This window comes from Corvus cornix, chromosome 13 (assembly GCF_000738735.6).
Source record: "Corvus cornix cornix isolate S_Up_H32 chromosome 13, ASM73873v5, whole genome shotgun sequence".
Lineage (NCBI taxonomy): Eukaryota > Metazoa > Chordata > Aves > Passeriformes > Corvidae > Corvus > Corvus cornix.
The window spans coordinates 3,840,826-3,858,401 of NC_046343.1; the positions used below are offsets into that span (position 1 = coordinate 3,840,826).

At 46.9% G+C, this 17,576-nt stretch overlaps 1 protein-coding gene across 7 annotated transcripts in view; it reads left to right on the top strand.

Annotated features, from left to right (window-relative positions):
• The window catches only part of UIMC1 (ubiquitin interaction motif containing 1), a 39,828-nt gene that overhangs the window by 13,988 nt on the left and 8,264 nt on the right, over nucleotides 1-17,576 (top strand). For all 7 annotated transcript variants that reach the window (XM_039559696.1, XM_039559697.1, XM_039559698.1 and 4 more), the window contains exons 4-9: nucleotides 3,734-3,858; nucleotides 4,200-5,354; nucleotides 8,867-8,931; nucleotides 11,393-11,481; nucleotides 12,395-12,474; nucleotides 15,698-15,866. In XM_039559696.1, coding sequence (XP_039415630.1) covers nucleotides 3,734-3,858; nucleotides 4,200-5,354; nucleotides 8,867-8,931; nucleotides 11,393-11,481; nucleotides 12,395-12,474; nucleotides 15,698-15,866 — 1,683 coding nt within the window. The remainder of the gene's footprint in view (nucleotides 1-3,733; nucleotides 3,859-4,199; nucleotides 5,355-8,866; nucleotides 8,932-11,392; nucleotides 11,482-12,394; nucleotides 12,475-15,697; nucleotides 15,867-17,576) is intronic.

A 17,576-nucleotide genomic window follows, 5' to 3' on the forward strand; every position in this document is an offset into this window, starting at 1 on the left:
TTTTCTTATTCTTCTTTTTCTCCCAAAGGAAACAGAGCACCAAATTAAAGCTGAAACCCCCCTTGGAGATGGCACTAAAATGTGACCAAATATATGGTGGTAAGAGCAGGGATCTGCTGAAGTTGGATGTCCTTGTTGCATCATTGAGCATGTAGGGTTTCAGGAGCTGCTGCTGTGCAAAAGGTGTTCAGTGCGCTCCAGAAAATCCATGGGAGACAGGGCCGGCTCTCCAGACGTTGTATAATGGAGGAGTTCTGCTGTGTTTCTAGATGTTGAAATTATTGATAATAGTTTTTCTTTTCCTGGGGCAAAAGCTGCCTTTTTTTGTTGCTTAGTGTGCACGTCTGATTTTGGGGGTGCCTCGTGCTGCGGAGTCGGAGAGCAGGGGCTTATTTAAGCACGTGTGATGGTGGGGCTGTTCTCATTTGTGGGAAGCTATAATTAGACTTTTGGTGTTTGCTTTCAGGCAAATTAAGATTTGAAGTAGTAATTATTTTTCCCAATGTCTTTAAATAAATTCTTTGAATTGCGAGGCAAATTGGTCTTTTGTAAAGACTGGGTGCTTCTGGGTAGAGCAAGTTCTTTCTCCTCAAAACTGGAAAATTTCGGATATTGGCAGGCACTCGTTATAAACCGTATCCTCCCTTTTTTGCTTTGTTGTGGTTTTATTCATTTTAACCTAAAGCCATAACTAAAATATATCTGTGACGTTTCATCCTGACAGGATAAATGGAAATACAAAACCTAAAGAAGTCTCTCTCTCTTTTTCCGGAGGAAGTCAGTACTTTAAAGCACATTTGAATGTTTTTACTGTAATTGCACTTTGGATATGTGAAAATACTGAGATCCTGCATTTCTGTTATTTTTGAGTAAATCTCTTATTAGTAAGTGTTGTAACTACAACTAGTGGGGTTTTGCATCTAATTCACTTTGCAAATGTCAAAATGGAACATAAATCGCTTTGCAAATCGCCATATTAGCATTTAAAAAGGCTCTGAAATGGTTTAATTTGTTTAGGGCTGCCTTGTCTTAAAAACAGTTTCTCTCTGACCCCTCCTTCCTATCTTTGGGTCTCTTGGATGCCCTAGTCCCCAGAGGGGCGCTGGGATTTCCTGCCCCGTTGGGATGGATGTGTGATGAGAGGCTTTTGAAGTGTGAGATGCAGAGTTCCCAGTGCCGGTGCTTCCCCCTGGGAACGGGCTCCTGCAAGGCGAGTGATGAGTGTGAGCTGAGCATCGGTCCAGATGGAGAGGGGTCATTTCTCCCGGGATCTGTGGAGCCCCCGCCGCATGCTCTGAGCTCTCTCCCCAGCTCTGTTTGCACACAGTGGTTGGGGGCTAACGCAGCGCTCTGGGTCTCTAATCATCATAAATTATGACGGCTGCAATCAGCATCAAGTTTAATAAAACACACGGTGCTGAGAAGTGATCAGTCCTGGAGCACGAAATACCGTCGGCTCCGCTTAAAGCAGGTCAGGTCTGCTGGTAGGCATGAGCAGAGCTGCTCTTTGTTCTCCCCACGGTAATGCCAGGTGGATTTAAACTTGAGATTTCCCCATCTCCAGAGCACCTACTCAACTGGAACATGCACTAAGTGCATCTTGTTTGTCACTGGTTTCTTTGCCAGAGGCAGCATTTGTCTGGCACATTCTCTGTCCCCAGAGGGGAAATTGCTGTGCCAGGGAGGGAGAAGAAAACAAAATGTACAGCAGTAACTCGCCAAAAAATGTTTCTTTTTATTAAGCTTCATGGATGTTGATAGCCTGAACTGGCAAATGCTCAGGCCCCTGTTGAAGCACGTGGAAAGTCGTGTGTTGCAGGGTGCCGATCATGTGCACTGCTTTTCCTGCACATGTCAGAGTTTGCAGGATCTGGCCTGATTGCTGTGATGGTTCAGGCAGGAAAACAAATCAGCACACACTTTCTGAATGCTTGGAAAGTGTTTGGTATAATGGAAAAAGAAAAGACTGTATGTGGCACTCAGTGCTGTGGTCTGGATGACACAGTTGTGATTGGTCAAAGGTTGGACTCAATCTCGGAGGTGTTTTCCAACCTAATTGACTCTGTGATACGCTGTTTAATGCTGCTGTTCTTGGGGCTGGGAGCTTTCTCCATACACTGGACTGTCGTTTGCTTTCCATTAAAAGATGCTTTTTTTTTTTTGCCCTGGTCCCTCCTGGCTGTAACATCATAGAGTGACTTTGTCCAAGGACAAAAGATCCCCATGAGCCCTGAGAGCGCAGCAGTCTGCTTTGCCTTCAACGTCTTTCTTAATTTTCAAAGGAATTACCCCCCACCCCCACCCTGCCCCAAACCAACAGCCTGAAGCTAAGTGCTGTTTTAGCAGGACACATAAAGGAATATGAAGGTAATCAGTCCAAAAATGCTTCAGATCCTGCTTGGGTGGAGGAGCACGAGGCTGCCATCAGCCAGGAGCTGGGGGAAGGGCAGAGCGAAACTCCACTCTGTGGATGCTCCTGGTTGCAGCGGTCGTAGACAGGCTGTGCTTTGGCCAGAGCACGGCTGCACTGCTGTGTTTGGGTGGCAGCTGGTATGAGAGAGGATGGGATAGAAAATGGGAGCCTGCAACTTGTGAATGCGTCTTTATCCAGGGAAACGCCTGTCTCTGGAGCTGGCTGCAGTGAAGACACGTTTTGTGCTTGGGCAGCCTCCCTGTTCAAATGGCATGTCTTAAAGATGTTGTAGCCCGTAGGAGAGCGTGAGCCTTTGGTTCATGCATGAGATGGCGTGTGCAGGATTCTGCCTGGAGGAGGGAGCGGGTTCTGAAGGAAATCTGTCAATTTGTTTCGAGTGAGAAGATGTATTTTTCAGCTCCTGAGAGTGCTGTTGAGTTGTTTTTCAAGCTGCACTCCATTCTGCAGGCACTGTATATTTTAAGCAGAGCGAAAGTGTTGGATTGAATCTAAGTAAATAAGTGTTTTCCAAAGTAAGTAACTGCTTTGTTTCTACATAGCCAGTCTAGACTTTTGGTTTGATTGGAGCGAGGAATATTTCAGGAATAAATTTTCTGCTGAAATAGCAGTTACAAGTGTAGGAAACCTGTTTCCCATGCATGACTGACTTAGTGATGCAGTGGAGTGGTGATGTGAGCAGAAGGGGGATGTATGCATGTGAAATATCCTCTATAATACCACCAAGCAAGTAACATTATCCTCTACAGAGCTTTCCACCTGCGGCTTGGGGTGAACAACATGTAGCTCTTTTTCTCTCGGGTAGGTCTCCTGCGGTATTGCAGGTATCTGTGTGTCAGAAGGCAGTGAGGTGTGCTACTTGGTTAGTAAAAAAGTGTCTTTCTAAAGAAGATGTGTTGTTTAGCCTGCCTTGCTGCTGAGCCTATCCAATATAAAAATGAGCACGCTTTAGAAATCTGTCCTTTTCCTTTCTCCTTGAACATGCCTTCTGCAGCTGCAGTGTGTGTTGTTTGATCGCAAATAAAATGTCATGTTGCAGTTAATATACTTGGGGAATGGGAGCTTAGATTGCTGTAGAAACCTGAAGTGAAGTTCCTGACCTGAGTTACCTTTCTCGTTAATGTTGCCTGCTCCAGTTTTGGTGACACCATTTCAGGACAGCTGAGGTTTAGATGGTTTGCTCTGCATTCCTCCTGGAGAGGTGGGACTCTCACCCATTTCTCCCTACACGCTGTATATTCACTGACTGTTTACATACACCTGCAGCTGTGACTTGACATTATCCTATTTCTTCTGCTATAGAGATGACTGAAGAGGAACAATTTGCACTGGCCCTGAAAATGAGTGAGCAAGAAGCTAGACAAGTGAACTGTCAGGAAGAGGAAGAGGAGGAGCTCTTGAGGAAGGCCATTGCTGAGAGCCTTAGTGTAAGTGCACTTCTGTGAAGAGGCTCACTAGGGTTCTTCAGCACCGTCGCTGTCTGTGCTTGTTTTACCATGCTGCACAAAAGAAAGTTTTACTGGGGGGGCCTAGATATTCCCAGCACAAGCTGGAACTACAGCAGGCACAGAATAGTTGGTTTTTACCATTCCTAGTGAGAGGGATGTGAAGTCTAACCCCAGCTGCCCCTGTTTTGGGGTACAGAGTTCTGATTCAGGGTGGGGGAATCTGCAGTCCAGGTGATGGCTGCCAGCGTGCTGGGGGAGCCCTTGGTGTGCTGTGCTGATAGAGAACATGTCTGTAGGAGAGTCAACCTTTTGTTTTTCAGAGCTGTCAGCCCTCAGACTCCTTGACTTCAACTCCTCAGTTGTCAGTGGAAGCACTGGATTCACAGGGCCAAAGCCAGCCCGCTGAGAAAGAAGGCTCTGAGATCCCGGGAGGCCTGGCGTTCTGCCCTGACACCCCTCCCTCCGACTGCAGCTCCCACTCACAGAGCTCCAGAGCTGATGGGAACGGACAGATGGATGTCGCCCGGAGCCCCTTGGTAGTGTTGAGGAGGTTAAGCCAGGAAATCGTTGAAAGCTCACTAGTATCCAGCATAATCGTGTCTCCGGGGAAGGGCCAGCCTGTGACAAGGTCAAGTGAAAAGTCTTCCTCACCAGCACAAAGTGATTTGAGTGATGTGTTACCCAGCACTGTCGGAGAGGACTTCATGTCTTTGAGTCCCACCTTTGGCAAGGTGGCTTCAGGCTCCTGGCGACTGACACCTCGGAGACTGTTCACCAGCCCGTCCAGCTCTTCCGAAGCAGCAGGCCATGAACCAAAAGAGCAGCTCCTGCCCTGCACTGGCCATTCTGTGGGAGAAGCTGGTGCTGGGAGCTCAGCCACGCTCTGGAAGAGCAGGACCACAGAACAATGTGACAGCCCCAGGAGGAGTGGTGGAGGAGCAGGTACCAAACACAGCTCACAGCCTGGGCACACTGCCAAGGTCTGTGTTTCCACAGAGCAAGCAGAGCAGAACAAGGGGTCTGGCAGTACCCCGCATCTTTGCATGCAGACTGCAGTGGAGGAGAAGCACAAACAGGAGGAGGCAAAAGACACAGTGCACTATTATTGGGGCATCCCCTTCTGTCCTAAAGGGGTGGACCCCAACCAGTACACCAAAGTCATCTTGTGTCAGCTGGAGGTTTACCAGAAGAGCCTGAAGCAGGCTCAGAGGCAGCTATTGCATAAGAAGGAGTTTGGTAACCCAGTTGTGCCAAGTTCTTCCTTGAGCCAGAATGAGCTTGGGAAAGGAGAGGAGATAAGCAGAGAGAATGGGGTTGCTGATGGTACAGAAGATGGAGACACAGAGGGACAGGAGTCTGAAAACACCACCTGGCTCCACCCTTCAAAGAGGAGGGAGGCAGAGAGTCCAGGGCACAGCATGGAAGAAGAGAAGAACTCCACTTCTGATGATGAGCCGACCACCAGCTACTGCCAGGTAAGAGCTTTGCCACTGAGCAGAGGTTGAGCAGCCATGCCCTTCTGTCCATTTTACGGTTCAGTCCCTTCTGCAAAGCAGGCACTGCTATTTAATGCCTCTCTGAAATTGGGGGACTTCTTCCCCCAGCCACACAGTTACCGTGGAAGGGAGAGAAGTGTACAGGCTGACACCCAGCTCACACGAGATAGGGGCCATTTTGAGCAGCCTGGCAGTCATCATTAGTGCTCCAGAGATTGACTCATCCAGCTGATCCTTCTCAGAAGGGTGTAGCCTGGCAGTGTGTCAAGGTAGAGGGCACAGAAGTGCTGCTGACCACCACCAGCACTGGCAAACCAGTTTATAAACCTGTGGCTGTGTGGGGAGCTCTGCCTGGGTTTCCTTTTGCAGATAGAGACGTAGGTTTGTCCTTGCGGCGCAGCCTTTCCTGTTTGCCCCTCCATGCTCATCTGCGTCCATCAGTGCTTCACCCTTGGAAGTGCTCTTTTCCTTCGTGGCTGGGAGAGGCTCTGTGTGGTTACAGGCGTCTTCTGCCTGCTGGGGTGATGTGTCACCGCAGTGGTGCTCCCTGTCCTTGTCCTGGTGTTGGGCACCTTCTCTCGGGCTCGGGTGTGCCAGACACTAGGTGTCAGCCTCTGTCTCCGTCAGGGCTCTCCTGCTGGAGCGGAAGGCAGCTTTCTGTCACTGCTAAGTTTAAACAGATTGCTAGTCAGATGAAGTATTTATTACTGCTGTATTTTAGGTTTGTGTCAGCCTTTTCCAACCCTCATTTTTCATAATGACTTCACTCCCGGATCATTGTATAACTTTATCTTCTCTACGACTGAAGCCTTGGCTCTGTTGTTCCTGTTTTCAAGTGTATTTGATCATTTACCCTGGTGTTAGAAAGATACTTAACTTGTTTTGTGATATTTATATTCTGTCTTGTAATATTGAGTACTTAGGAAAAAACGTCATGTCTGCATTTTCTGGTTGCAGAAAAAGAGCAGAGCAGCCTGTGCTGAAATGGGACTTTTCATGACAGTGCTTTGGCTCAGGTTTAGGGGATGGAGATTTAAACAAGCCTTAGAGGTGATCTGCAGAGGAAAGGAACTGACTTGTGCCCTTTTTCATTTCCTTAGGATAGATACAAAAGACCTGAGAGGTTCTTAAAGCAAACTGCACTTTTTTTTTTTCTGTAGCTTTTCCTCTGGAAATGAAGGTATCATTATACTGGAAGATTGGGGTGACTGGAGGTCTGTGGATGTGTACTCTAAAGCCTTTGGGAAGCTACGGCAGCTGGGAAGGGCATGAACTTTTAATCAGTGCTGAAAATTGTGTGGTATTTTTTAAAATACTATCTGTTTAATGCTAATACCTAATTAATTCTTGGGGAGAAAAGAGGTTTTAGTGGTGCTGAGTGGTAACTTGTATGCTACTCCTCTTGACCATGGGAGCTCTCTCGGAGCCCTAACGGAGAGATGCAGCCTTTCTGATATTTTTAAGGTGGAAAAATAAAGGAGGGGGAGCAGACTTTACAATTTCAAGCCTAGCCCAAAAATTGCCAGTCTTTTATTTACACGAGAGAAAATAATTTCTAAATCCCTTTTCATCTGCTTTATCACACCCAGCATGAGAGGTAGCTCCTTTCTCTCTCCTCTCTGTGCAGTCGCACACTGAGGCCAGAGCAGGTGATTTACTTGCAAAATCGATATGTTTGATGTTTGCTTGTGCCTTGTCTCCATTTTTTTCCCTCTATCAAATACAATTCCACTGGCAGTGACAAAGGAGGGGCCCAGAGCTGTCATGTCTCCAATGTGCTGCATCTCCAGGAGACCCTTTGCTTCCTGTACTGCCCTGGGGCTCCCCCAGTGCCACCAGGGCTGCTCTGCTGGTGGGGCTGGTGGGAGATTTTAGGCTGTGCTGAGTCTAGAAACCATCCTTGAGGACTCAAAGCTGTCCTTGAAAAAGGACATGGCCTCATGCCATGTGTGAAATGAAGGTGGAAATGAGGGAGGCTGCCTGTGTCCCTGCCCTGAAATCCCCACCTGGAATGGGCACAGACCTTCCACCCCAGCAGCAGTTGACTGCTGCCACTGCCTCCCGCAGCCAAGGGATGTTTGCACAGAGCAAATCCTGGTTGTCGGGAGATCTCACAGCCTGTGAACCTGCACTAACAAACTTCAGTGCTAATAGCATCAATTTCTTCAGAGCCTTTCAGATAAGGTTAGGGGACTCTTGGTCTTTAAAAGATTCAGAGGGAAAAGACCCAATTCGGGAGATTTAGAGTCTGGTGACCTGAATTAGTGCCATATTTTATAACAGATGTACAAGGAAAACCAGAAACGTGGATGAACGTTCATGACCAGGGCAGAGGCGTTGTTAAGAAATGCACAGTTCAGTACAAAACCAAATAAAAATAAAAGAGGAGGTGCAGTATTTTATGTTAATGATGAGTTAGCCTGCAAAGAAGTAAAGAGAGCATAGATAAAACAGGATATTTGGGGGTTGGAGTCATGTTAGGGAAATTTTACAGGAGAGGTCTTGATTTGGAGCTTGCTGGGGAAGTACATCCAGGAGTGGAGCTGACTGAAGTTGAAACCTGTGGTAGAAATCAAGCTCATAGCATTTGATAGACTCAAGGAAGGGGGAGGAAAACTCCTTGGGTTTCTTTGAGACCTAGCATGAGAAATTGTAGGCCTGACAGCAAGGACTGCTAATAAACCGTTGTAATTCCACCTGATTAGAGGATGGCAAGTGTAACATGTACACTGCAGAAGAAGAAAGGGATCTGGGTAATGACTGGCATGTTAGCCTGACCTTGGCAGTGCATAAGGCTTTTGAACAAATTTTAAAGGAAAGAATAAGTGTAGTTATAGAGCTAAATGAAAAATGGGGTAAAATGCACTCAGATTTTCCAGCTATAGACTGTGCAGGTTAATCTGTTCCCTTCCTTTTATGGGACAGCTGATTTCCCAGGCAAGAAAAATGCAACAGATTTTATCTCTAGGAAATTTCAGAAAAGTGCTTGTCATGGTCAAGCATCAGCTGTATCAGTTGATCAGGTCATTGTGGCTCAGGAAAATAAGTTTTAAAGTGGAGTAGGTGAGGGCTGCTGGGGTACCTGGGGGAGCACAGGGGACATTAAAAACCTTGGGTTGTTTCAAGCTCAGCACAGGTAAAGGTGGAGAAGAGCTATGGTTGTTGCCTACAAGTACATTTAGGTGAATGCTGAGAACAGGCAGAGAGCATGGAAGATGATGGGCAATGTTGGGAGGAGTGGATGGTCGTGGACTGTCCAAGAACATGTCTAGGCAGCAAGGTAACGAAAAGTACTGCCAGGCTTTATTGCAGGGAGTACCAAAGGAGGGATGGAGGGAAAAAGCTGACTAGTTCCGGATGGATACTGAGCCATTTTCAGATAAAAATATACAGCAGACTGGGTGCAATGTCATGGACAGAATCCAATGACCCAGCAGACCCCAATCAGCTGTGCACGTTGTTTTATATAACACCAGAATTTTCCTTTCCAGCCCTCCCAGGTGCTGCCTGCAGAGGATGTGCCTGAAGATGGGGAACCCATGCAAATTGCACACAGGTGAGTAAGGTGTTCAGAGTGTGGGGCTCATAGGTTCTCTCTGGTGATATGAGCTCTTCCACTCTCCCTGGAGTATTTTGGGGTGCAGTCCCACCACAGCTCACTGCAGGGCTTGCTGGAAAGGCTGGCTGCAGTCACTGCTGTTTAATATCCCTGGAAATACATGGCTTTGGAGAAGTGGGGCACAGCTGAGGAGAAGGGATCAGTTGCTGTTGTCACTTTATAAGACATGCAAGGTGCATCCTTGTACAAGTTGAAGGAGTTGCTCCTTGCCCTCTGAAGCTCCTGTGACACGGTGCAGTAAAGCCTTGGGGAACTGGAGGTGAGTTACAGCGATGCCATCACGTGTGTGTCGGGGAAGGCGCACTGGCAGCATGGGGATGGGTTTACTGGATTTCTGTGTGTATTTTTATGTTCTTGCCTTACTTCTGAAGAGGAAAGCGGGGAGGAGGAAGCCAGACGGCACTGCCTATCAGCCAAAGATAGAGTGCAGTGCTCCAGAAAAGCCACTTCAGCAGATGACAGGTGTGGGACAAGTCAACATGATTTTCTTCAGATTTAAGCCTACTCCTCTTTTCCTTTTTTTTTTTTTCTCCTCTCCTTCCTGTGGGATGCAATTCTGCAGCAAAGGCTATGGAGAAGAAGGACAAATGGGAGAGGATTCAGGGAGCAAGTTACAAGAAAGGCCAGATAATGTCATGTTTTTAATTTGCTGGGTTTTATAATTTAAACCTGCTTTGGAAAAAAACTGCCAACTTTCCTCTGATCTAACAGCATTTGGCCTGAGCAGTTAATATCAATATGCAGAGTATGAAAATCCCTCTTGCTTGCACCTTTCTAACAAGCTTAAAACCTGCCTTGGGGAGCAGGAGGAACCTGCAGCTACTGCTGCTGCCGCCGAGGCTGATGAGCCTGTGACAGCTGAGCTCTGAGCTTGCGTAGAAGGCAGCGAGGTGAGCGCTCTGCAGCGCTGGCCTCCTGCCTGCTTAGGGCCTGAGAGCACCTCTTTCCTTTGATGTAGCTGGTGAGGTTAGTCTGGGACATTCCCCAAGCTGCCCAGGAGCTCCTGGCTGCCCGCCTTGGGGTGGGATGCACCTGGATGCAGCAGCCCCTCCTTGGGCAGCTGGAACATCTGCAGCAAGGCAAGAAATGGCTGCAGTCTTTGCAGTTTTGTGCACATTAAGTGTTGCCATCTGGCTCCTGGCAATTTGCCAGCACAGGGCTCTCTTGGGTATGGCTTAGGCACCCCAACCGGCTGGCCTCAGCACCACTTAATAGGAAAACATGGCTCTGAGCTGTCTGGAGGGAGTGGAGCAGTTTAGGAAGTGCCAGTCCTGTGAAGAAGCTGCTTTGCTTTCTGTGAGCTGCTCTCCCCGCTTGTTCCACGCTTTGTACAGAGCATGGAAGATTGGGGTTTTAATAAATGATTATAGGCTTTGTTACCAGGAGATAGTTGGTGTAGCAAGAAATGTGGTTTGACTTCAAATTGATTAGCCCATTTTATAAATGTCATAGCAAGTTGTTTTGTGTGAGTTCTTTTGAAGAGAGCCCTGATGTTAGACACAGAGTAAAACATGCTCAGCCTGGATTCATAACAAATGCTTTGAGATGCTTTATTTAGAGAGAAAAGCCACTTGTGATTTCCTATCAGAATTTTTTTATTTATCATAAATCAGCAGTGGCTGTTCTCTCTTCTCTAAGGCCTGTGGTTGAGCTTAATAAATCTTGTGTTTGTCAGTGCGGGGATTCATGTTTTTTAAAGTGTGTTCTTGCATACTTGATCAGACTAATCAGAGAGTCATGGAAGGCACAGAGTGTGTCAGCATGGGTGCCAGACTTACTCAGCAATGCCTGCCTGTGTCAGAAAGCCACTGTGCAGTGAGGTGGGAGGAAAAAAATAGGAGGAATCCGAAGGTCAAAATGAGAGGAGCAGTGCTGGGTGCTGCTCTGAGGAACCACCATGCTAATGCTGAAAGGACTTTGCTGCAGGGAAAATGCCATGTGTCACATCCGTGCTGCTTCTGGCTGCTGTGCACAGGGATAAAGGAGAAAACAAGCAATGTGAGGAGGGAGAGGATAATGCGAGATAAAGCAGGTCTGTCTTTCCTCAGTGAGGATTTCCTTCCCCAGACAGAAAGAGGCACAGTGCTGGTACCTGCACAACTCCCACGTTTTCCCCCACAGAGAGTCCCACAATTGTGAGCAGGTATTTTTGCTCCCTTGACAAGAGATAATGACCCTTTCTGCCTTTTTGGAAGCAAAAAATATTCCCTTTGGGGTTTTTGCTTAGGATAGCATTTTAGATCCTTATTGTGCTGTTATTCTGGTCATTTCTGGCTGTCAGATATTGACCACTTGGAAATTATGGCATTGTCTGCTGTTCTGAACTGCGTGAGAAAGGCAGGTGTGGCCCTCACACCTACTGGATTGGAGATTCATGTTATATTTATATTTTGAACAGCATCTCCACAATGACCCCACTTGGCAGTAAAAGGAGCCCCAATACTGCCACAGAAAACTCTGCTGAAGAAGAGCTCTCCGTTTGCCCAGGTAAGAGGAACTTCAGACTGTTACGAGTTTTGTCCCAAAAGTTACACGCTTAGGAAATTCAGAGAAAAGAGAATTTTCAAGTTATTTGAACAAAACTAGATTACTTTCCCATCTCTGTTTTTCAAGGCTAAAATTATTCAGGTAATTTAGTTTGATCCCCTAATTTTGGACCCATTTCCTCTAAGACAGTTCTGTGACAGGGATTGCTGAAGACTTGCTGAAGACATACCTGGATGTGCATTGGGCATGGAGGGATCACTCAAAACAAGGTGTCTCTGCAATGCAATGAAATATTCAGATTTTTCGATGTTAAGATAATGTGCAAAGCATGAGAGCTGAAATAATTTTTGTCTTACATTAATTAAAGATGTTTGGGACCAAGGAGTTTTTCTTCCTTGGTCTCTCCTACAATGTTTGAGATTTCCTGGTCCAGGGTTTTAAGTGAGAAAATTAATGAAGAGGCTGCTGCTGTTCACGAGCAGCTGTAGCAGTAGAGGTCATGGTGGTGCTTGGAGGCATGTTTTGTTGCCAAGGAAGATGTGGAGGTCTAAAGAAGGTGTGTCTGCGAGACAGTCCATGGAATGGGAGCTCTGCTTGTCTCAATGCGAGAGCAGCTCTATTCTTGCTTTGTCTCCATCCCAGCAAGTGTTCCACTCACTTTCCCTGTGTCTAATCTCACTCCCCATGAAGCTGCAAAGCCGCAGTGCCTTTGTCCTCACACCACCATGCTGTGACTTTAACCCCTCATCTGGCTGTGTTGTTGCGCTTTGTCTGGTAACATTTGTGGTGAGTCTAAAGAATGTTTTGAAACTGTGAAAACTCTTAAGAAGTGTTAAGGGCTAAGCTACATCAGCAAGTGAGGAGATAGTTGGGGGCTGCAAACCTGTGCTGACACGGAGGTGTTTTTCTGCAGAGACACAGCCGAGCCCACTGGAAGCTGTTGAGGAGGAGAGAGAAGAGCTCTGTTCAGACAGCAGAGGTGCACCTATGCAGGTAAAAGAGCTTGGAGTTGAAGGGTCCTGTTTCCAGTCCTACCTTTTAGACCTTGCTTCAGCTGAACTTTGCTGGCATTTCCCTTTGGGTAGCTGGAAGCTTGGACTTCTGCTGTTTGGATCCTCACAAACAGTTCCCTCTTTGCTTTTGTCTACTGCTTCATATCTCCAGTCCCTCTTGGCTGGGGACTGCATGCAGCTGCTTCTGGAGCCTTTCAGTCCTATAGCTGGAGAGCTGTTATCAATTCCAGCCTGTTCTTTTATATCCCAGCACTGCTGAGCTGGAGGATGCCATCAGCGTGGGTGGCAGTGCTTTGCTTGCCCATGCTCAGGGGTACAGGCTGTGATGCTCGGTGATGCAGAGGGACCGCAGGAGCTCTGAGGGGAGTCCAAGTAAACCTCAGTCACCTGTGTTGTGACCTGCTTTTCCCTGTTACTCTGAAATCCAGTTTGCTCTCCACAGACCATATCCAAGAGGCTAACAGGAGAGCTTCACCCAGAGATCAGACTGGGATAAGGATGTTGTTGAAGTGCTGAGGGCTGGTGGTGGTTTTCAGGCCAAGCAGAGTGTCCTGAGTCCGGGAATCTTGAGTTTTGTGCAGTAATAGTTAATAGCAATAGTAAGTCAGTGTCAGGGCCATCCTCTTACCTCTTGCTGCAGATGTGTGCTGTGTGCAGCCCCTTTCCCCGTGCTGTCACACCTGCACAGCAATTGCTTTGCAGCTGTCACTGTACCAACATCTGACTCCAGTTCCTGCTTCTGATAAAACTCCCTTTGTCTATTAATTTAGAGAGTGATATCAAAGGGGTTGCCAAGTACTCCTCTGGCAGGGTACATGAATACAGAATCGTACAGCTCTTGACAAGAGGATTCATTTGTGGAAAGCTCATTCTGGGAGTTTGCAGCTTGTACAGCACGTCTGCAGTTCCAATGTCTCATTCTCACAGGCCTCTTAATAAACCATCTTCTGCTCTCGTGTGCCTTTCATTCTGCAGGTATCTCCAAGCACTGCTCAGTCAATTAGGCACTGCAGCAATGAGAGAGGCAGTCCTGGGCTGGCCACCAGAGCACATTCATGACCCATCTGGCTGTGGGCAGGACACTGCCCTGTCCCCTTGTGCTTTGCAGAGGGTGCCTTGTGTCTCACACCTCTGCCTGAATGGCACAAGGTGATGGGGAGCGGGTTCCTAGGGATTGTTTGACAACATTATGGTTGGCAGCAGGTCCCAGTCCGGAGCCCGCAGCCCTCCAGGAAAACAGCAGAAACAGCTACCATGGCATCAGTGGTTTGCAGGAGCCAAGCAGAGACCACTGGGACTGACTTCTTCCTAGCAGATGCTGAGCCAGGACACAGGAGTCTTGTTGTTGAGCTCAGCCTCTAGCATTGCTCTTGGCTGGCTGTTGGCTGCAAGTACTATGTCTTGTAGGCAATTTCCTCTGCTAAAAAGCAGAGGCAACTGTCTCTGGCTCTGACAGGGGTGATTGGTTCTGCAGTTGAGGTTTTCCAGACTGCTACAGCAAGGTTTTGTACAAGCAGTCTTTTGTTACAGAATGTTGCATTTCCATTTAAAATTAGTAATTTACCACTGAATGTAGGCGGGCAGGGTGTGCAGAATTGGTGATCTCCTAAGATTGCTTTAAAAAAGGCAGCTAGAAGGAGCAGTGCCTGCTGCTTTTCCCATCATATTTTTTGTGTGTTGTCTGTGTAGTGCAGGTTTGATCTGATCATTCATATTTGACACATCTTGTTTTTTATGGCTCTTCAGTGTGACGCCCCACAGCGAGGACTTCACAAGATGTAGTGACACTGAGATGTGAGTGAGGGGTACGAGTGTTAATGCTGTAAGTGATGTACTTCAGCAGCCTCTGTTCGGCTGGAGGAACTCTTGTGGCAAGTCCTCCGCAGAAATTCAGGACAGAGAGCCTCCCTGGGAATGAGGGATGTTCCTGGAGCTCGCTGTTGTAGCCTTTCAGCTGGTGTCCAGGAGAAATGCGTTTTGAGAGTCAGAATCTCAGTTTGAGGCCCAGCCCTGCAATTTTTGTCATAGCTCCTTTGAGCCAACAAAGCACCCTCATTCCCTTTAGGACATAAAAATCAGGATCAGATCCTCATTTGGGAAAGGAAGTAATAAACCGAGTAATACAGCAAAGCACTCCAGTGGCACGGAGCATCTTGGCTGACCCCAATTACTGCTTCCCTGAAATGATACCGTTGGAGGGAAGCAGACAGCAGTTTTGCTGCACACTGTCTACATGTCACTGCTTAGCTCTTAGAACAGAAACCTCTCCCATATTATTTTTCTATAGGTTTTTCTACATAGTTAATATTTAAATAGCTTTTCTTAATCATTGCAGGGAGGGGAAGGTTTTTTTCTTAAATGTGGAAAAATCTTGCAGCAAGCCCAGCTAGGCAGACATGCAGTTATGAGTGAGATGGCTGCAGTCTGCTGCATTTGGGAATGTCAGTGGCGTAGGGAGCAGGCTGGATCTGTGTGGGTTGGTAGTGGAGCACCTTTGCAGCTGTGTGACCAATGCAAAAAGAGAGTGTCCGTAAGTAGTAATGGCACCCCGAGAACGTACAGGAGCTGTGACATTGTGCCCTGGCAAAAAGCCTCTGCTAGTAATTTTGTGTGACACAGATTTTTAGTGGTACTGCCTCTCTCCTTGATCGGTGTCCCCTCTGATGACTGCTCCAGCCGCCTCTGTAAAGGAGGAGCTTCCAGTGATCTCTCCGGGCTTCCTAAGACCACAGCAGCCTCCTTTCATCCTGGGGCAAGCTGTGTTTCCACTCAGTGCTGCTTGTGTAGCATGGATCATGTCCAGAGACTGATGAGCACAAGTCAGGTGTTGAACTCTTGCTTTGCCCCATGAATTTTCCATCAGTTTCGCTTCTGAGGTTTCCTGATTAATGGAAGCTTTGTCGTTTTTCCACTGTAGTGCAGGTGATGTTTGCCTTAAACGGTGTGCATGACTGTGCAGGGAGTTTCACCATGATTCAGAAGGACATGTTGCCTTTGCAAGAAGAATTAGTTATTAGTGCAGCGCAGTTTATTCAGCCAGTGGTGTTATTTCTGACCACTATGTGATGAAGGAAGAATAAAACTTTCCAAGAAAATCTGAGTCTGTGGGAGGGTGAGTAGCTACCAGACAGCATGGAGCTCTGCACCTAAGCAAAAAAAAAAGAGACAACCCTGTCTGGCTAATTTTTCTTCTTCTTCCTTAGGTTGGTGGAGATGAAGATGCTGGCAGGACTGTGTCTGAGTGCAGTCCTACAGCTGCTGCCCGCGTGTCTTGCCCGCTGTGTGACCATGGCTTCCCAGCTGACGAGATCGAGGTGCACGCCATGTACTGCAACGGCATCGCGGGGCCGGAGCCTGGCGAGGACGCTCCAGGTCTGCCAAGTGCTGTTTCCACGTGTTTGCTCCTCGTGCTCACCCCCCTTCCCTGTTGTTACTTGGCAGGCAGGTGCTGCAGTCTTCTCTCTCTCTCAGGATATTTAGTGTGGGGAGGTTTGTTCACTCTGCCTTATTCCATCTCCACGCTGCCCAGGAGACGTTATTGGAGGCTCTGGTATTTCCAGCACCTCCTGCACAGAGACATCATCTCTGATTGACTTCACACAATAATTCACCACATTATCAACTCTTGAATATTATCCCAGGATCTAGTCCTGGATGCTTCAAGCAGTACTCTTAAGATCTGTCTATTATGTTGTTAGTTGAGGACCTGCAGAGAATGTGGCAGTGGTAGAAAATGGAAGGCTTGAGCCACATGGGCAATCGTCCTTCAGGGCTCTTGAGAGGGGGGAATGTTCTGTTCTACTCCAAGCATGGCCTGTGCTCTGCATGAAGTCTGACATTTGTATGTGCAAAAATGGCTTGTTTGGGTGGCAGATATTGCAGAAAAGTTTCCTTCTTGTTTCACTAAAATTGCAAAATGGTAACTATCAGTCTGGGAGTGTGGATTTTTCTCCTTCATGTGCAGAGTGAGGCATAGAAGCACAGTGAGACTGCCCATATTAATCCTCTTTGCATTCTTTTTCATATCAGTTTTCCATAGCCAACCTTTGTGGAGCTTAAGTGAACAAATACACTGGTTGGTTATCAACATATTCAGTAAGTTATGTTTTAGCTGCTGCTTGAAATGTAAAATCTGTGTTAGCACAATGTCAGGTAATATCAAAGTAGTAGCTTGTAATAAGATTAACTTTTCAGGTTGTGAATATATAATTTTTGGTTGCATACATTTGGGTTATTAAATGCAACCTAAATCTATGATGTTTAAGCAATTTGAGCAAATCAGAGCTAGTATGAGAACTGTAACTTCTGCATTTCTCTAGCAGGAGGAAGTTTCACCATGTAATCTTAATGCAGAGTTGATGTAGTTTTAAAATAAAAGGTTCCTGATATACTAAATCTTTGGGGATGTGACATGTCAAGATAACAGAAGTCAGAGTAGAGGCTGATGCTGGCTGGTGCTTAATTTTGGTGGAAGGTTCTCTCTACAGGCACAACCCAGGTACTGATACAAAGCATTTGGCTCAGGCAAATTACAAATTATCATAGTTCCTTCCTGTCCTCAAGACTGATAAAGGTCTTATTTGTGTTACAAAATGGAGCAGCATTTTTAGTGTGCCTTTTAGCAGGAATGTCTTTGGCCTTGTGGTATTCCGGTCCCTGGTGTGGCTGGACTGTGAGTGTATCCATTGATCCTGGGGAATCCCAGCTGTGATCAGGAAAAGGCTTTGAATTTTTTGGCAGTGCAAGGGAATTTGTTCTTTTCTTTGGTGTTTGCTTTCAGCAGGACAGAGTTCAAGGCTGGCCTCTCCATTCTGCTTCCAGGCTGGTCTCCTTGGGGATGTTTGTAAGGGTAGTTATTTTGGAATTGCTACTCTGCTGTTCTGGCTTGTTCAGAACAATCCCCCTGTAAGAAAATCAGCCTGGAATAAAAGGGGTTTTGCTCTGCAGTAATGGCTATAAGCAGAGCAATGGGTTTGGGACAAAATCACAGTAATTTGAGTTTTCTATTGGCAGTTATTCTAGTATTTTCCCTGTAGAGACCAGGCTCTATTAGCCATAACAGTCTGAGACACCTGTGTTGTT